This window comes from Scomber japonicus, chromosome 21 (genome assembly GCF_027409825.1).
Source record: "Scomber japonicus isolate fScoJap1 chromosome 21, fScoJap1.pri, whole genome shotgun sequence".
NCBI classification, from domain to species: Eukaryota; Metazoa; Chordata; class Actinopteri; order Scombriformes; family Scombridae; genus Scomber; species Scomber japonicus.
The window spans coordinates 12115138-12131490 of NC_070598.1; the positions used below are offsets into that span (position 1 = coordinate 12115138).

Here is a 16353-nt window from a genome sequence, read left to right on the forward strand (position 1 = left end):
TAAGTGTTTTGAATATTTGTTGAATGAGTACCAACAGCCATCAACAAACATTTATTAATTTCCAAACTGTCAAGAGATAAGATGTTGATTTACCTTTTTTACTTTAACACAGTATAACTTATGTATAGCATGATTTGGATGGTGAGTTTTTGGGGAAGTACTTTCTGGATGACGCTTAATTTCCCATCTGTCGTCCCAGTTATCCAATCAGGACACACAGCTGAGTGAATGCTTAAAAAGGTCAGGTGCAGGTGCAGGTACTATATCCTGATCTAAACCCTGATAAAGACCTGATGAAGGTTGAAACTGGTTGTTCTTTGGCTGTTTATAGTACAAGCCATGTACCAATAAAGGCTTTTAAAAAAAAGAAAACTCTTCTCCTGCTCTTCTGCGTGTGAGTGCCAGAATTTTACTTTTGTATTTTTGAAGATTTCAAACCAGAATTTTGTTAGGTGCATCTCATGATTTACCCATGGACACCCACTAGACTATCAAGATACCCAAATCTGTTGATCACTTTTCAGTATTTAATTACTTTTTTTATTTATCTATTGGAAAAGGAGCAGGCACCATTGAATGTTTGACCGTTTTGTTTGATAAATAATTGATTTATTATCAAAATTGTTCATGATTAACATTACCTTCATTTGACAGCCAATTTACCCCAAGGTCATTTCCAATTTTCTCTCATAAAAGAGGAGTAATTTGGGGTTTATACTTTGCTCATGGACATTTTTACATGTGGGCGATGGGAACTGAGGATTAAAATGACCAAACAAGCTATTTCTAATCAATTAATCAGCTAATGGTTTTAGTACTAATTATGACTCACAATCACATCCCAGACACAGAAGTGGTAAGAATGAAATCTTCCCTCATTGATGCAAAAATAGATTATTGATTGTTTTCACACACATACACACAAAAACTCCCACTAAGAGAAGCCATAATAATTACAACAGATCGACTTGCAAAATAATATTTCCACCAAAGAGCATCTGCTTCACATACACTTGAACACACACATGCAGCAAATCCAAACAGCTGAGTGGAGTTGGGTAGCATCAGATAAGCTGAGCCTGCAGTTCGGTCTGCGTGTGTGTTCACTGTGCCGAGGTCTGTGGTGGGTTATGTGTGAGGCCATCAAGGCAATAATAGCACAGTATGATAAAATAAACTCCCATTAAGCCTCCTTACTTCCCCACACAGACAGCTGAGGCCGGGGTGAAAATTACAGGCTGTTGAGGTACACCCGGTTCTAGCAGATGCCTTTAGTCACAGTGACTGACCCTCAGCTGCCCTTCTGGCTTTATTTCCCTACTTATCCAAGAGGATTTATGTATATATATATACATACACATACAAATGCATCCTATATGACCTTATGTAACTGACATTAACGCAGCAGTTACATTTGAACAAGTCAAGGCAGGGTTTGCTGAGATTTAAACACATAAATATACCACTCTGCTGGCACCCAAATGCGCGTGCAAGGTATTAATTCTCCCCACTGCTGCTGTGAACCTTGACACAGAGACGTGGGCGCGTCTGCCCCTGCTTTCCTGCCTTAACCGTACAGCTGTGTAGGCTCTGTGGTGGCAGTGCCAGCTTGCTTGCAGCCCACGAGGGGAGAGGGCTGCTGCTTGCTTCTCGAGCGCTCTGCGAAATGAAGGAGATGACAAGCGTGGGGGAATTAACCCACTGAGAGCTTAGGGAGAAATAATGAGGGAGATCTGACTATTCCGCTGGAGTTATGCAACCAGCAGCAACACGGCCCACGTTGTTTGGGGCTGTGGCGGTTTATTATTTATATATCTTTTTTTATATTCTGATCTACAAATTTACACTCAACGCCAGAGGCTCAGCGACTGTTGGGAAATCCTACTTGCCTGTCTGTTGGTTAAAAAAAACAGCAGAAGAATTAATGTCAGATGAAATTAACTGCCTTTCTTTAGGCCTCACTTGAACAAAGACATGCTCGTACATTTGTTGACCCAAGAGTACAAGATGCTGTCCAGGCAGCTGTAAAAACGAACCTGAAATGAAGTCAGAGTGGAATCAATGTCTGTTCCCAGATAGAAAATTAACCATTAAATGTAGAATTGCGTGTTTTTCACAGTGAATCAGATTCATTAGCGTGCTGCTTGCTATGAGCATAAGGAAGTAAACAAGTAGGTCATATATTTGTGTGTGTGTGTGTGTTGGCATGAGCATGCATGTCCCGCTTGTGCAACACTGCTACAGTTTCCCATGCCGCTGCTCTCTGAGAGGCGTTCATCTCTACATTTCCACATACAGCATGTCCTGCTTAGTGTCCCTTGAGATTCACAGTTAAACAGTATTCACCTTTACCTCTGGAGAGGCAGAAAAATGCCTCCTTGTATCTTTTACAGCATCTGTGTTTACTCATCCCTAGTTCGTCTATTTAAAAATGTATAAACCTTTTATGCTCATCTGTCAAATATCTTGTAAACTGGTGCGCAGCATAATTCAGGAGGGGTGACAGAAAATCGTTACGGACAAAACATGATCTCCCTTTTAGATAGCCAATTACTAGAGATGAATGCCAGCCAGAAGAGGGCAAAACATGCAGAAAGGCCATCCCCTTGTCAAAAGCAGGCAGGGTACCTGTCTGCAACCCAGAGACACACAGATGCTATCTGAAGACTTTCTCCTGCCCTCTTCTCTCTCCTGCTCTCTTTCTTCCTTGACCCCTACATTTCTCTCACCTTATTGATCTGTTTTGACAATGTCCGTTTGGCAGAATGGATGCTCAATTATTCTGAGCCAGCAGCCTGTCCGAGTCCACGCTGTGGTAAAAAGTCCTGTTAGAAACAGGTTTTAGCGGTGGCCGTGTGGCAGGCGGTCATTTGCTCCGGGGGGATTGTGGCTTTTGGAGCATTAATAACAGTCTTCACTCATTCACAGCCGCTGAATGCCGATATGTCAAGATATACAGGAAAGACAGAGTGATGAAATCCCACAACAACACTGTGCGTTTAAAGATAAGCCTGACAGGCACGCAGCAAAAGCACTGGAGTGTCAGTCTGTGCTCAATTAGGAGAGGTTTGACGCATTGAAAGTCACTGACGGCTGCAGTCAATTAGGCCAAGAGTTGAAAACGGACACGACAATATCCCCACATCCACTCAGCTTAACTGGAGTTTACAGTTGCAGTTCTTCTGTTATCTTGCACTAAAATATATATTTTCTCATTCAAATAAAATCAATATAAACATTATTAGTGCAATCACAAGCGATCACTGCTCCTGATCAAGGTTGACTGGGCAGAATATCATCTTACAAAGAATTTATTTGGAATCCTACTGTAATGATCTCTTCAAAGGCCATGCCGGACATTTTGAAACACTGTTTGCTCCAAAACAAGCAACCACAGCATAGTGAGTTTCACTTGAGACCACAGACGAACATAAAACTTCCCCACAATGCCGTCAAACATACGGTCCAAAGCACACAGACATAAAAAGAGGCCCAGTAAAACCCAATCCTTACTGCGAAGATGAACCAACGAAATGGAGAACAGACTTCACTGAGAGCAGAGACATTGTAAGAGTTTTATGCAGGCACACATAGATTTTACTCTTTAAAAAGCAGCCAGGCATGAATGAGAAGAGAATTTGTTGAGGGAAATATACTTTCTCTCAACTACATTTACATGACAGCTATAGTTCATCATTTTGTCTAAGAAATGTCAGAAAAATGTCAGCTTTTTGGGGTGTATTATTACCCCAAAAATGACTAAAAAATAAGTGCAGATTGATTTTCTGTTGATCGACTAATCAATTAACCGACTGATGTTTGCATCTTTCATATGATCAGCTTATTGTGCACTGATTTAACCCCCCAACAGTAGATGCAGCAATACACTTGTAACCAAGCAATTTAAGATACTCCACAGAGTTCTTCTTCATTAAATACTTGAAAAACATTTTTCTATGCATACTACTAAATGAAGATTTGTACTTATTTTCAGATTACATTATTGCTACTTTTACTTATCTAAAAGCTAAACAGAATGACATTAACTTGAGTAAACTATCTTCAGGTCAGATCCAGAAGGAGACTGTTACAGAGGGCAGAGTTTCTGATACAGTAAGAAGCAGAGTGTCCACTGATCTGAGGAAATAACAATAATGCAGTCTGTGACAAGATTCATAAACAAGTAAAAGGATGTTAAAAACAATATCCATAACTGGAAGCCAGAGCAGGAGTGGTATAAACTCTTCTTCCTTTTTTCCTCAGTTTAAATTGCATTTTGAGTGAAGGTTTTAAGTATTCACAGTCAGCCAATGTAGGAGTAAAGAAAGAGCCAACCCACATCATTTCCCCTGTGGCTGCTGTGAGGACGGATTGCAGTGCGATTGCATCTTCTTCATTGTGTCTCACAATCCATAGATCTACATACAGTGCAGGCTGCCTTGTAATTAAAGGCAACTCTGCTGATTTTTGAGTTGAATCTATTGTGAGTGGATGTGAAAATCTGACATAAATCCTCCAAAGGCATTCTGTGTCATGAGAGAGATAACCTCCATATGCCCTGGAAAAACTCTGCCGGCTACTATAACACTCAATCAAAATTTGACATTTTTATAATATGTTGTCAGGAACAAAGTCCAAGACTGAAGAAATGTACCGAAGAGAGACAGACACTTACAAGGATACTACTTAGCTAGCTTCAATACCAATACTGGGTATGTTGGGTGAATACAGCTAACAGAACTGACCTAACATACACAGCCATAGTCTATTTTTTCATTTTTGGTCAATAAATATCACTTTTTACAAAGACAACATCTGTATTAGAGTGGAGTTTTTTAGATGATATTTTAACTTAGTAATATTGATGGTGATATCCAGGGAAACTCATGTTTTTGTTATATCAAAATGACAGGATGAGTTTGACATTTTGGTAAATACACTTGGCACTCTCAAATGAGATTTGTATCTATCTTCTCATCTAACTATCAGCAAGAATGCAGATAATAAGCCTTTCCCTGTCATTTTGATATAAATTCAGCGTTTACAAATACATTAAATTTCCAGGATTAACAGTATTAGTTTTTCCCTTTTTGACAAACTTAAAAGTTGTTCACAGTTAGCACTTAATCTTTCAAAATGCAACCACTTATACAAAGTGATACCAACAGGTGGATATGCAAATAGACAAAAAACAGAGGTTGATATGTCAACAAGCATCTAAGGGAGCCACTATATATGTGATCAAGTGTTTGTGAGCTCATACGTAATGTGAAATTCAGTGTTGGCAAATCCATTGAGGTTACTTACAAAGCCAAACAAGCTCTGTGCAGGGCAACGATATCACACAATACATTAATTTGCTACTTACAGCTGTATAAACATTACACCGCTTCTTGTTGTGGGACTGGCTCCATCTAAAACACAGACATAAACACAATCCCCCAACTTCCACTTCAGGCGTGTTCATCTAAGAGGAGGGGTGCCGATCCCACACATACAGTTAACAAGCTTATCAGTCAAGGAGCTTAGGCTTGGAAGAAAAACATTCAACTCTTCCCAATCAGTTGCCCAAGTACGCTATTGGACCCAAGTAATGAAGATGTGCTGGGAAACATCTAACATTCAAACACATCCCTGGAGGTGCGGATAATCTGCTTTTCTGAGCAGCATTGGCTGAAATAGGCTCATAAATCTGTAATAAGGACCTGCACTTCAGAGCACTGAGTCCAGCTTCTTCCTCCCTCTTTCTCTCAGTCAAAATGGTGCATTGAATATTGACTTCACTATGCGCATGTAATGATCCAATGGGATTCCCAAGAGGAGGGGGTGGGGAGTTCTAGATTAACATGGAAGCACCCTTGTATATCCAGCATTAAGAAATCTACATCACTGAGGTGAAAGACTCAGTCATTTTCCTCTACCCAACACTTTGGTTCAGTAATGACACTGCTTTAGGCTGCACAGCAGAGTGGCAAGTTGTGTCAGGAACTCCAGGGCAGCCAAAATTTACAGTAGCGCCCCTCGCTAACTGTGCTGCACACACCCCTGCAGGTGTGGTCCACACATCATAAACACTTTATTTATGTAAAGCAGCGTGTTCCAGGAATAACCCTCAAAAGCCAAGTGCACATGAAATCACAGCCCTTTTCTTCAGTTTATAATAATATTATAACTTTTGATTTATAGCTTATTTTCTCCCAAATGAGAGGCAATTATTTCAAGGGAATTATGATACTTTAACATGTCAGAGAACAATATTAATAAATTCAAGTGTCTGCTACTGCTACTCCTCTTCATCTATGTGCTTCACCCTGTGTGAGAAGGATTCATGAGTTGGACAGCTAGAGTATCTTGACCATAGACCTTTTGAGAACTGAAGGTTAAGGTCTCTGAGAAATATTATATAGTGTCCAAATGGTCTTGCCTTGAGCTGCCATTGGAATAAATAGGTCAGGATGACGTTACTGTATGGCTTTTCAGGAGAATACACATTACTCAGCCTCAGATTGATCAGATTGATCAGATTGATCAGGGAAACCAAGCATACAATTAAAGAAATTACAACATGAGTTTGTATTTCCCCCCAAAAAAGCAAAGATTTATTCTAAGGACTCCTGGGAATATTCTACAAAGATAATCAGTGCAGAAGAAAGAAAACTGAGAAACACAGCTAATGACTTTCCTGATGAAGAGAGTTATCTAGAAAGAGAAATATGTTTTTTTTTAAATAAACATGTATTTTCAGTAATACATTCAGCCTCAGTTGAAATGAGAGTTAAAATGGTAGAAATTCATTCGTTTCAGTTTCTCAAATGTGATTATTTTCTGGTTTTCTCACATTTCTATGACAGTACACTGAATATCTTTTGGATCTGGACTGTTTGTAAAGACAAAACAAGCAATTCAAAAATAATAGATCTCAAACATTTATTGGAGAAAACAATCCATAATGAGAATAATCTTCAGCTGCAGCTCTAGCCTCAATCTGACACCAATTACCAAGCGATGTACTGCAAAACATATGTCATTGCTATTAAGAAGTGTCTGAATTAACTGCATGAACATACTGAAATTAATTAGGCGTCATACAGGAAGTCAAACAACATCCAGTGAGAAAGTTTTCCAAGTGAGAAGTCCCATTAATTTTATAATCACTATTTAACTTAGCACTGTGAGAGTAATACTGTGGGTTTATCTAAGTATCTGTCATCACTCACCCAGCAGGAGTGAAGAGCTAAACTCAGATTCAACCCAATCTGATTAAGGTAAAGGGCTCATCCACTGATACCTATCAGCCTTCGAAGTTATCAGAGCAAAGCCTGGGTGATTTGTGCAGCAAGACAGAGTCTGGCCAGTGTGTGACTCCCTGCGCGTATTCAGTCCAGTCGTTACAGTTCATTGCATCAGATCCTGAAAAGTGTGCCAAATGAAAAAGCCTAATTTGGGTTCTGAGAGGAGAAAAGCAGCTCTCTCACACTCCTATGTGCTTCTGTGCAGGTTACTGTGAAAGAAACATCATTATGATACCACAAACGGTGTGAACATGTCACCATTACCTATCAAACAAAGACTTATATATCTTCCAAAATGGTTGACTTTGTACCAGAACATGTGCTGTGTCTGAAAAAGTATCCACCCACATCATGATTCCAGCGCTCACCTAATTTAACATAATCCATAATGCATAAAGATATAATCTCCACCTGACCAAATGTCTATAAAAACTCTAATGACTTACTACGTCTTTGCTTGGAATGAAACTGAAATATTCAGTGTATGTGTGTGTGTGTGTGTGTGTCTGTGTGTGTGTGAGCATGTGTAATCATTTGTGGCTTCAGTGCAGCCCGAGCAGGAGTAACTGTCCCGGACAACAGTGCTGTTTGTTGTCTGCTTTGACAGAGCCAGTAGTGAAAGGCAGGAACTCCATTCAGGAAAAGCTCCCTGGTGATAGTTTATGTGTGTCACAGCAGCCGTTTGAGGAGCCTGTCTGTGTGTGTGTGTGTGTGAGTGAGTATTTTGTGTCCTCTCTGGTCAGCGATTGACCCCGCATTTTATCCTGCCAGATTAATTGTTGGATTCCATGCGTCATCTGGGATTTACTGCTCAAGACAAGCAGGATGTCGCAGACAGGAAAGTGTGGGAATTTTATGCAAGGGCTTTAAAATGTGCTAAAATGAAAAGAAAGCAACAGTTTCCTGGATGATGTTACTTCTCTCTGCTGCGGCGCAGGCAAAGATGAAGTTGAATGTTTGCTTTTTAGTGATTTCATTCATTGATTTGTTTATGATGTCTTTTAATCATCAAGGTGGCGCCACAAGATTAGAGTAAACTGATGAGGGGAAAGGATATTGGAAATGTGCAGCGATACATTAATCATAATTGATCTGGTTGCCATGATCATTCAGGTCAGTCCTAGAGCTCCTTGTACTGAAAATAAAGTTTATGTCAAAGCCTCAACGCTGATCTTGAGTTATATTAGTGTCCAGATCTTGATTATAGCTGAATTTAATGACCCTGAGCATTTAATGAGTCAGGGTGGTTCATGTATGTCAGTGGTGTTCAGCAGAGGGTGATGCAGGAAGGTGACCTTTTCTCCAACAGGGAACAGGGTGTAGCAGGAAGCTGTGGTCCCTCTGGCCTCCAGGCACCCTGTGGCTCAGTGGGGTGGGTGCTGGCGGGAATGTCAGGGCCCTCCACACAACCATGGACACCTGTGTAGCCCTCGTGTATGCCAACTGTCCCATAACATGAGTTTATTCACTACTTATATGTAACTTCAAAAAATATGTTAATGAGTTTCATCTGGGTAAATTGTGAGTAGAGTGCAGTATGCTGGTCTGCACAAACTAGTACAAACCCCTCTCAAAGTTAATGAAAACCGAAAAGCTCCTGACTCACAGGGGGATTTGTCATTGATGTCATCACCACATGGCAAAGTGGCGACTCTTGTGCAAAACAACAAGAGAGAAAATGTGTTTTCGTTCAGCCTCTGTAATCTGTGGGACAGCTGTTGAGCTGGTGTTTTCAGGCACTTTTTCCTCAGATGAAAATGTACTTTTTTCACCATGTGAACATAGACTATCAGTTATTGTTTTTATCATCAATATTATCAACAAGAACTGCACAGGAGGATGATACCAATAAACAATCTGGTTAAAGATATTGTCCCCTCATATTTATATTGCTTTAGTGTGGTGCTTTTGTTCTAGGATTGATATAACGTGACAAATACATCAATGTTGTTATAGGCTTTCAAACATCCCTTACATTTAGAAATGGACTTCAAATACACGATTCTATATATTCTCATTTGAATACTTGAATTTGGTTGCTTTCTTTAATTATCAGAGGCGAGCTGATGATTTTACCCTTGGATTGAGTTGTTATTGGTAGTAAACCACGCATTTTACAGTGTTATGTGTACACAGGGATGTCGATAGTGCAAGGGAGAAAAAGAGTACCCGCCCCCTGTAGTAAACCGAGCACACTCCACACAGATAAGAAAATATCACACGTTTTAGAGTCGCAAAATGATTAAAATAACAGGTCTTGTTCTGCCAAACAATAAAGCACTTGGCAGTAAAGTTTTAGTGCCATCACAACATTATATAAAGTGACAGTCTGGCTGAAGGCTCTTGCTCTTAATGTTTCTCTGCCTCAGCTCAACAATGGAGATTTACCGTCGATACACTGGCTCGCTGTTGCAGCCCAGAGCCCACTATCCTCTCTGCACTGAGGGGCTGCAGATCAGATTGGCACCGTGCAACATAAACAATACGCGGCTGCACCAAAATAGACGGGTATCAAAATTCAGGCATGTAAAAAAAAAAAAAAAAAAATGTTAAAAAAAAGGTGACAGATTTCTGTGTCTTACCTTTATCTTGGTTTGAAGAAATGCTCTCCTCCTCTTTCGGATTTGCAACCTGTGTTATTATGGACGTGTTGTCCATGGAAACGAGATGTTACGCACCTTCGGCTACACCGTTTTATTCCTTGGCAAACATTACCAAGCGCGCTACAGTCCCCCGGCTGCGCACAGGCTACAGAGTCCGCTGTTTGCAGCATTAAAATCCCATTTTATTCGAAGCATGCAGTCCCATTCCCCGGAGCTTACAAAACAAGAGGTGTCAGTAAGAAGAAGCGGGCCACAGTGCGTCCAACATTTGAGGTGACGGTCCGATGTGCGAGAGAGAAACAAAGCGTCAGTCCTGCATTGAAGTCCTGTCTGTGTGAATGTGTATGTGAGTGTATGTGTGTGTGTGAGTGAGTGTGTGCGTGTGTGTTTGTGTGTCCGCTGTTGCAAGCAGCACAGCCCCCGCCTTCTGCTGCTGCTACTGTATGCCCCGGCTTTAATGCACACACAATATCAACTGCGTGATACGGTTTGAGCGTTTACCCAGAGATGGCGACCGTGCAGGCTCACTACTACTACAACAACATCACGCCTTCAACATTTCTGTTATCCTGTTCAGCTCATGCTCAAAAAAAGCCTCCCAGCCCGCCCTCTTCTCACTGTTTGCTGGTACTGTAGGCTATTACCCCTTCACACAGAGATTATAGTCTGATGTACAGAAAATAATGTCATGTTTTTACTTTTACAGCATTATTTAGGAAAATATTCACATTTTTTTGGCACAGGAAATGTTTTGTTGCTGACAACAGGATTTTAGAAATACTGAGGTCAAGAGTCCAAAGTCCACTAAGGCAACCCCACCCTTTCCAAGGAATTCTATAAAATTCTTCAAAATGCTTTTAAAATATATTTTTGGCAAATCTGTCCCTATGATTAGGCCACATTTCAAAGCCTCCCTCTCGGGAATATAATTACAGAATGTCAAATCCTGTTATTGTAATTGGTTGAAGTCAATTTTTACGGATTTTGTCTTCTTAAAAATTCAATGTGTGATATTTAAACCCCCAAATTCCCATGAAACAATAGCAATGACACAACCTCAGAGTCCCCAATAGAAGCTATAAGCCTTGGGCAAGTTAACAAGCATGTCTGTGTATGATTTTTCTAAATATTTTAATACATTAGTACACCAGTGGTCATGTCCACTGGAATTTGAAAGAACAAGAAGCGTGTGGAGTCACAAAATCAGGGAATCAAAATATTGTGAAGTGAAGCAAAAGGCATTCATTCTTCAAAAAGAAACAACTGATTACATTTTTAAAGGATTCTCTAGTCATATGAATATTGGATCTCTATAATGCAGGACTTTCTAAGGTGTTGGCAAATAATTCAAATAACTTTGTGTTTGCCAATTTGTGAAAAATCCTTTTTGCATGACACTTTTTTTAAGCTCTTTTCTTTTTAGCCGTTTAATTCATCAGTAAAATGGATTATTGGAAAATCCTGTTTAATGACTTGTTCACAGTTAAAACTCAATGGCTTATATTGGAGAATTTGAAGCTCCTATCAGCATTTATTAATGGATTTTCACTATTTCTAACTGCATTATTGCTAAATAGAAAGGATAAACACCAGCCAAAGGGATTTTTGTCAACCTGGCAACCCAAAAACTGTCCTTATTGATGTATTATAAATAATATATACTGCTAAATTATGTTAATCATTATTTATTACTTATAAATGTAAACGATGTCTTACTTGACAGTGGTTATGACTAATGTACTAAAAAAGAATCAAGGTCAATGCCAAATGTGTGCTGCAAATGCTGCGATATCCTGATTTTTAGTCTTGAGTATGGGTCAGGCTCTAAAAATGCTTGTTCCTACATTTCCCACAATGCAACCCATAGCATCCTTTCATTTTACCCTCTCTGCCTCTTTCAAAGCCTTGCCTGAAGCATGTAAGGAACTAACTTTGTTATAGACTTGTAGTTTCCAAACCACAATGTTACAGAGAAGAGGGTTATTTCCTCACTTGACAAACCTCCTCGAGAGCTACAAGACATTATACATATATTTTCACAGGCAGAGAAGTACGAATAAACCAACTTTTATATGTTAAAAAAAAGAGTATTGTCCCTTTAATCATGTAGTCTTCTCCCATATCTTGAACCACCTGTGAACCAGAGGCCTACACCCTCCAACTAATAAACATTATTCATGCTCAGTGGATCGTAGAATAACTACAAGGGAGATAAAGTGGTTTTCTGGTCGGTTGCCAGCAGTGACGTATCTGTGTGTTTGTCCTTCTTCATCTTCACTGTCACTTTAATGGAGCCGGGGCCCACGCAGCCCTAAATGACCCCACCTGCGAGACAAGTGTAAGATGGCATATGGACAGGAGGAAAACAGCAGTAAGTGCAGGCTGTCATCTGTTGATGCTGCTCACAATTAGTATGTAATCTCCCAGCCAACACAGTGCTTTTAGTGTGGGTCACTGCCTCCGTCCTGATATTTACAATAACATATGTATGCGGACAGTTGACACCAGAACACATGTCTTTTGCCTCTGAGCTGCACAATCACAATCTCTTCTCAGCACTTGACAGTTGGTTTCAAGTTACTGTGTCTGTCAAGACTGCATGGCCACTTGAAATCTGATGACACTGAGCCTGTGTGTAACCACAGCTTGGTTACTACACACGGATACGATCAATAATCCCTTGAAAGAAATCAGGAAAGACATGGAGAAAAAAATTTAATTTTTGCAGTGTCAGAACCTGCTGTTAGCCTGAATGATCAATCATTGCATTTGCATTGCTAATACTGAAACGTTACCATTGATATTAATAGGGTTACTAACTATTGATTATTTTGATTATTGATTAACCTGCTGTTTATTTTCTCAATTAATAATTTTGTCTATGTCATTAGATAGAGAAAATTGCCTCTGATGATCTTTTGGTGACATTTTCAAATGGTGTGTTTTGTCCGATCAACAGTCTATAATTCAAAGAAATTCAGTTTCCTATCATATATGGCACAGAAAAGCTTCTAATCATCACATTTGAGAAGCTGCAACCAGCAAATGTTTAGGAAATGCTGATTAATTTTCTGTTGATTCACGAAAAAATTAATCAACATTGCAAACATTGCAGTTGTAGTTATTCTTAATAATGATAATAATAGATTGTAATCAGATTGCATGGGCCATGACAGAACCACTTTCCCTTGTAAATGGTTTGTATGTTATAACTAACTGGTTTTGTGGTTTTTGGTCCACATTCTTTGCAGCTTGATTAATTTACAAAGCTAAAAACACAAGTATCCTGTAGGGGGGACAAACACTTGCCAAAAAACTTTTTTTCACAACCTGGCAACGCAAAAAGATGCTCTTATTAGTGTCATATAACTGATTCATTGACCATTAATAAAACCTATTTAATTCAAAAAGCCTTTATGAGGAGTGACTCATCAGAAATTTTCACCATAATCACTGAAATTATTCTATTTGTAATCATATTTTTTTTTTATACTGTAAGTATTTTTCTTGTTAATCAGTGTATGAATATTACATGAAATTGTTGACACTCAGCTGATTTCTCGCCTACAAAGTGTTACATCAAGGTTGGTCATATATTAAAAACATTCCAACTAATGAAACCCTGAGGGAGCAGCTAATAGCAAACACGTCCAGTCTAAAATGAATGGTTGCTGTGTGGTTGTTATACTGAGCACAGCACTCAAAAGCCTATTTGGGGACACAGATAATCTCTCTTTGAAAAATTACAGCTGCAGGGCACAAACACTTCCTCGCTGTCTTGTTGTCAAAGGGAGTGGCAAGTGTCATATAGATAAAGAAATATCTACACACTACACATACTGGACCAATACCACCTTAAGACATGAGATCAAACACTGGAGCGATTCACTTCTTGATCATCAGCATGAAACATCGGCCTATGACATTTATTTCTGAGGGATCTGTGTGGCACAGGCCTCAAGCGATGTATTTCTGTTGATGAATAATTTAAATGAATATGGTTTTGATATTAACTTTGATAGGACACAGATGATCTTTCTCACTATCTTCAAGTACATCTAGTGGTGTGCTGTCAGACTGCAGGGTCCTTGAATGTTTCATGAACGTGGGTGTAGTTCAGTAAGGAAGTGGAATCACATCATCTCTCTCTCTCTCTCTCTCTCTCTCTCTCTCTCTCTCTCTCTCTCTCTCTCTCTCTCTCTCTCTCTCTCTCTCTCTCTCTCTCTCTCTCTCTCTCTCTCTCTCTCTCTCTCTCTCAAACAATGGCACAGTGAGGCTTGTATAGAGTTCAGTACAGGAACTGTAAATTGTTTGATGTCCAGACATCCTGCAATGCGGGGCAGTAAATTTATAATACAAGGCTTTTTCCCCCATGTTAAAAGAAGTAAAAATGTTTCCAATTTATATGCTGTTATTGAGCTGTGTGTACTATATTCTTGGTATTGTAGAGCATTAATAAAATAGGAGATGCAGCGTGACAAACATCTGTAATCTGTTTTAAACACAAATTAAAGGACAAAAACAAGACACTCATATAGAAGCAAAAAGATATTAAAAAATAAGGAATAAGGTACGTACTCACTTTTCCTCCTATAGGGTGATATCTTGACTGTACAAATACCTTTACATTACATGTCAATATAAGCCAGTTTTGCAGTACAAAATTGCAATCTTTTACAGCTTAAAATAATATGCGTAACTAATCTTTTGCTGTCATATTTTGTATAAAATTCAAAGAAAAGCATTCCCTCAGGCCACTATTTGCACAAATTAGTGAATAAAACATTGTAATTGAATATTTTCTCTTCGTGTGACTGTAGAATGTGTTTCTAATCATTAGTTTTCCTTTTGTGCCACCTTGTGGTGAAAATCTAGGCAAGGCCAGGCAAATTTATTTGTATAGCACATTTCAGCAACAAGGCAACTCAAAGTGCTTTACATATAGTGCAAAACATAAAAAAGCTAAATTAAACATACAATTTTTTTTTAAAGAACAAGAGAAATGATTAAAACAGCTTAACTGACCATAGGGGCCATTTTCAATCATGCTATGTATAATCCGGATGCATTTAGATATATTATGTAACTAATATATAGTATTTCTTGCAGCATGTCATCTGCTGCTCATGTCAAAATCCTCACTTCACCACATCAAGAAAGGCATGAGCCGTTTTTGTTTGTTTTTAGAGTTTGGGTTTTGGAGTAGAGATAGAAGTGTGAAATGTACATTTCTCAGTGTACTAGAGACACATTTTTGATGGAAGTAGATGGCAGAGTCCTTTGTGAGATGCAATTTACATTCACATCTTTTTTGGACTTGCACCTAAACGGGATAGATGTAACTGTGTTTTCACACTGACATAAATAGTGCTTCCCCTACCATTAGGGATGCTAATGATTTATGTCTTGTTCTCTTTTGTTTTCCAATTTATTTCTCTCTTTTTTTTTTAAATAAATGGGTTACACAAAAACCTTATATGCACCAATTCATTAATTACAGTTATGTTTATATTTAGCAAAACAGCATTGCTAATTTTACAAATTTACAAGTTAAAAAAAATGCTCAGCAAAAAAACCCATTAGTTCAGTTGATTTTGACACAGAATGAAACTGATCAGTCAACACTGAACATGACCACTTGAGCTCCAGGGTGTTTACTATCAAGCAGCACACAATAGACTCTGACATGCTGGTTTTGACAGAGCAGGAACTGACTGAAACGACCTTGAGAAAACAGCCATCCTCAATCAGGAAATGTTTCTCTCAATGAAGGTGTATTAAAATGATTGAAACAGTAAAGTTGTCATTCCTCGGCACAATTAGTCTTAATAAGGCCGAGGTGATGAGCAGGGGATACATGAAGTGTCTGTGATTTATCTGAATGATCGACTCCTTGTTTTTACAACAGTAAACGAGGAATAAGACAGGGCAGATATCACATGATATATTACTTTGGATTAAATGATATCCAACGGTTTTCCATTGTCTCCTGTTTTCTCTCTAATTCAATCATAACACTCTGGAGGAACAAGGAGGATCTGGACAAATGCATACCGTGTTGGGGGAGCCACATATGTTTTTCAACATTAAAGCCAATGAATCAATGACTAAAGGGACTTTCAAGCTCACCATCTATGGAAAAACTAATATTTGCATTTAAAGGGAAAATTGAAAGATTTTAAAAAGACGTATGCACCATTTAAGTATTTCTTTAAAATAAGCCTAATGGGGGATTTTTTAATTATTGAGACTTAATCTATTCACCATGAGTACTTTTCATATTTTCTTTTGTTTCTTTTTTCATTTTTTATGTCCTTTTCTTTTCCTTTTGGCTATTGTGTAAAGCAAAATACATATAAAGTGACTTTATTGCTGTGACCATAGTATCACCATAATATCTAGTAGTAATAATATCCATAGTATCTAGTATCATATCATTTTGAGTTACTGTGGATATT

At 38.7% G+C, this 16353-nt stretch overlaps 2 protein-coding genes across 3 annotated transcripts in view; one reads left to right on the forward strand and one right to left on the reverse strand.

Moving 5' to 3' along the window:
• ctdspla (CTD (carboxy-terminal domain, RNA polymerase II, polypeptide A) small phosphatase-like a) overlaps positions 1 to 10213 on the reverse strand; it is a 32028-nt gene extending 21815 nt beyond the window's left edge. For both annotated transcript variants that reach the window (XM_053342686.1, XM_053342685.1), the window contains exon 1: positions 9875 to 10213. In XM_053342686.1, the coding sequence (XP_053198661.1) occupies positions 9875 to 9950 (76 nt within the window). In that variant the 5' untranslated portion in view covers positions 9951 to 10213. The remainder of the gene's footprint in view (positions 1 to 9874) is intronic.
• LOC128382684 (glycine--tRNA ligase) overlaps positions 1 to 16353 on the forward strand; it is a 116768-nt gene that overhangs the window by 91396 nt on the left and 9019 nt on the right. The gene's annotated exons all lie outside the window — the stretch shown is intronic.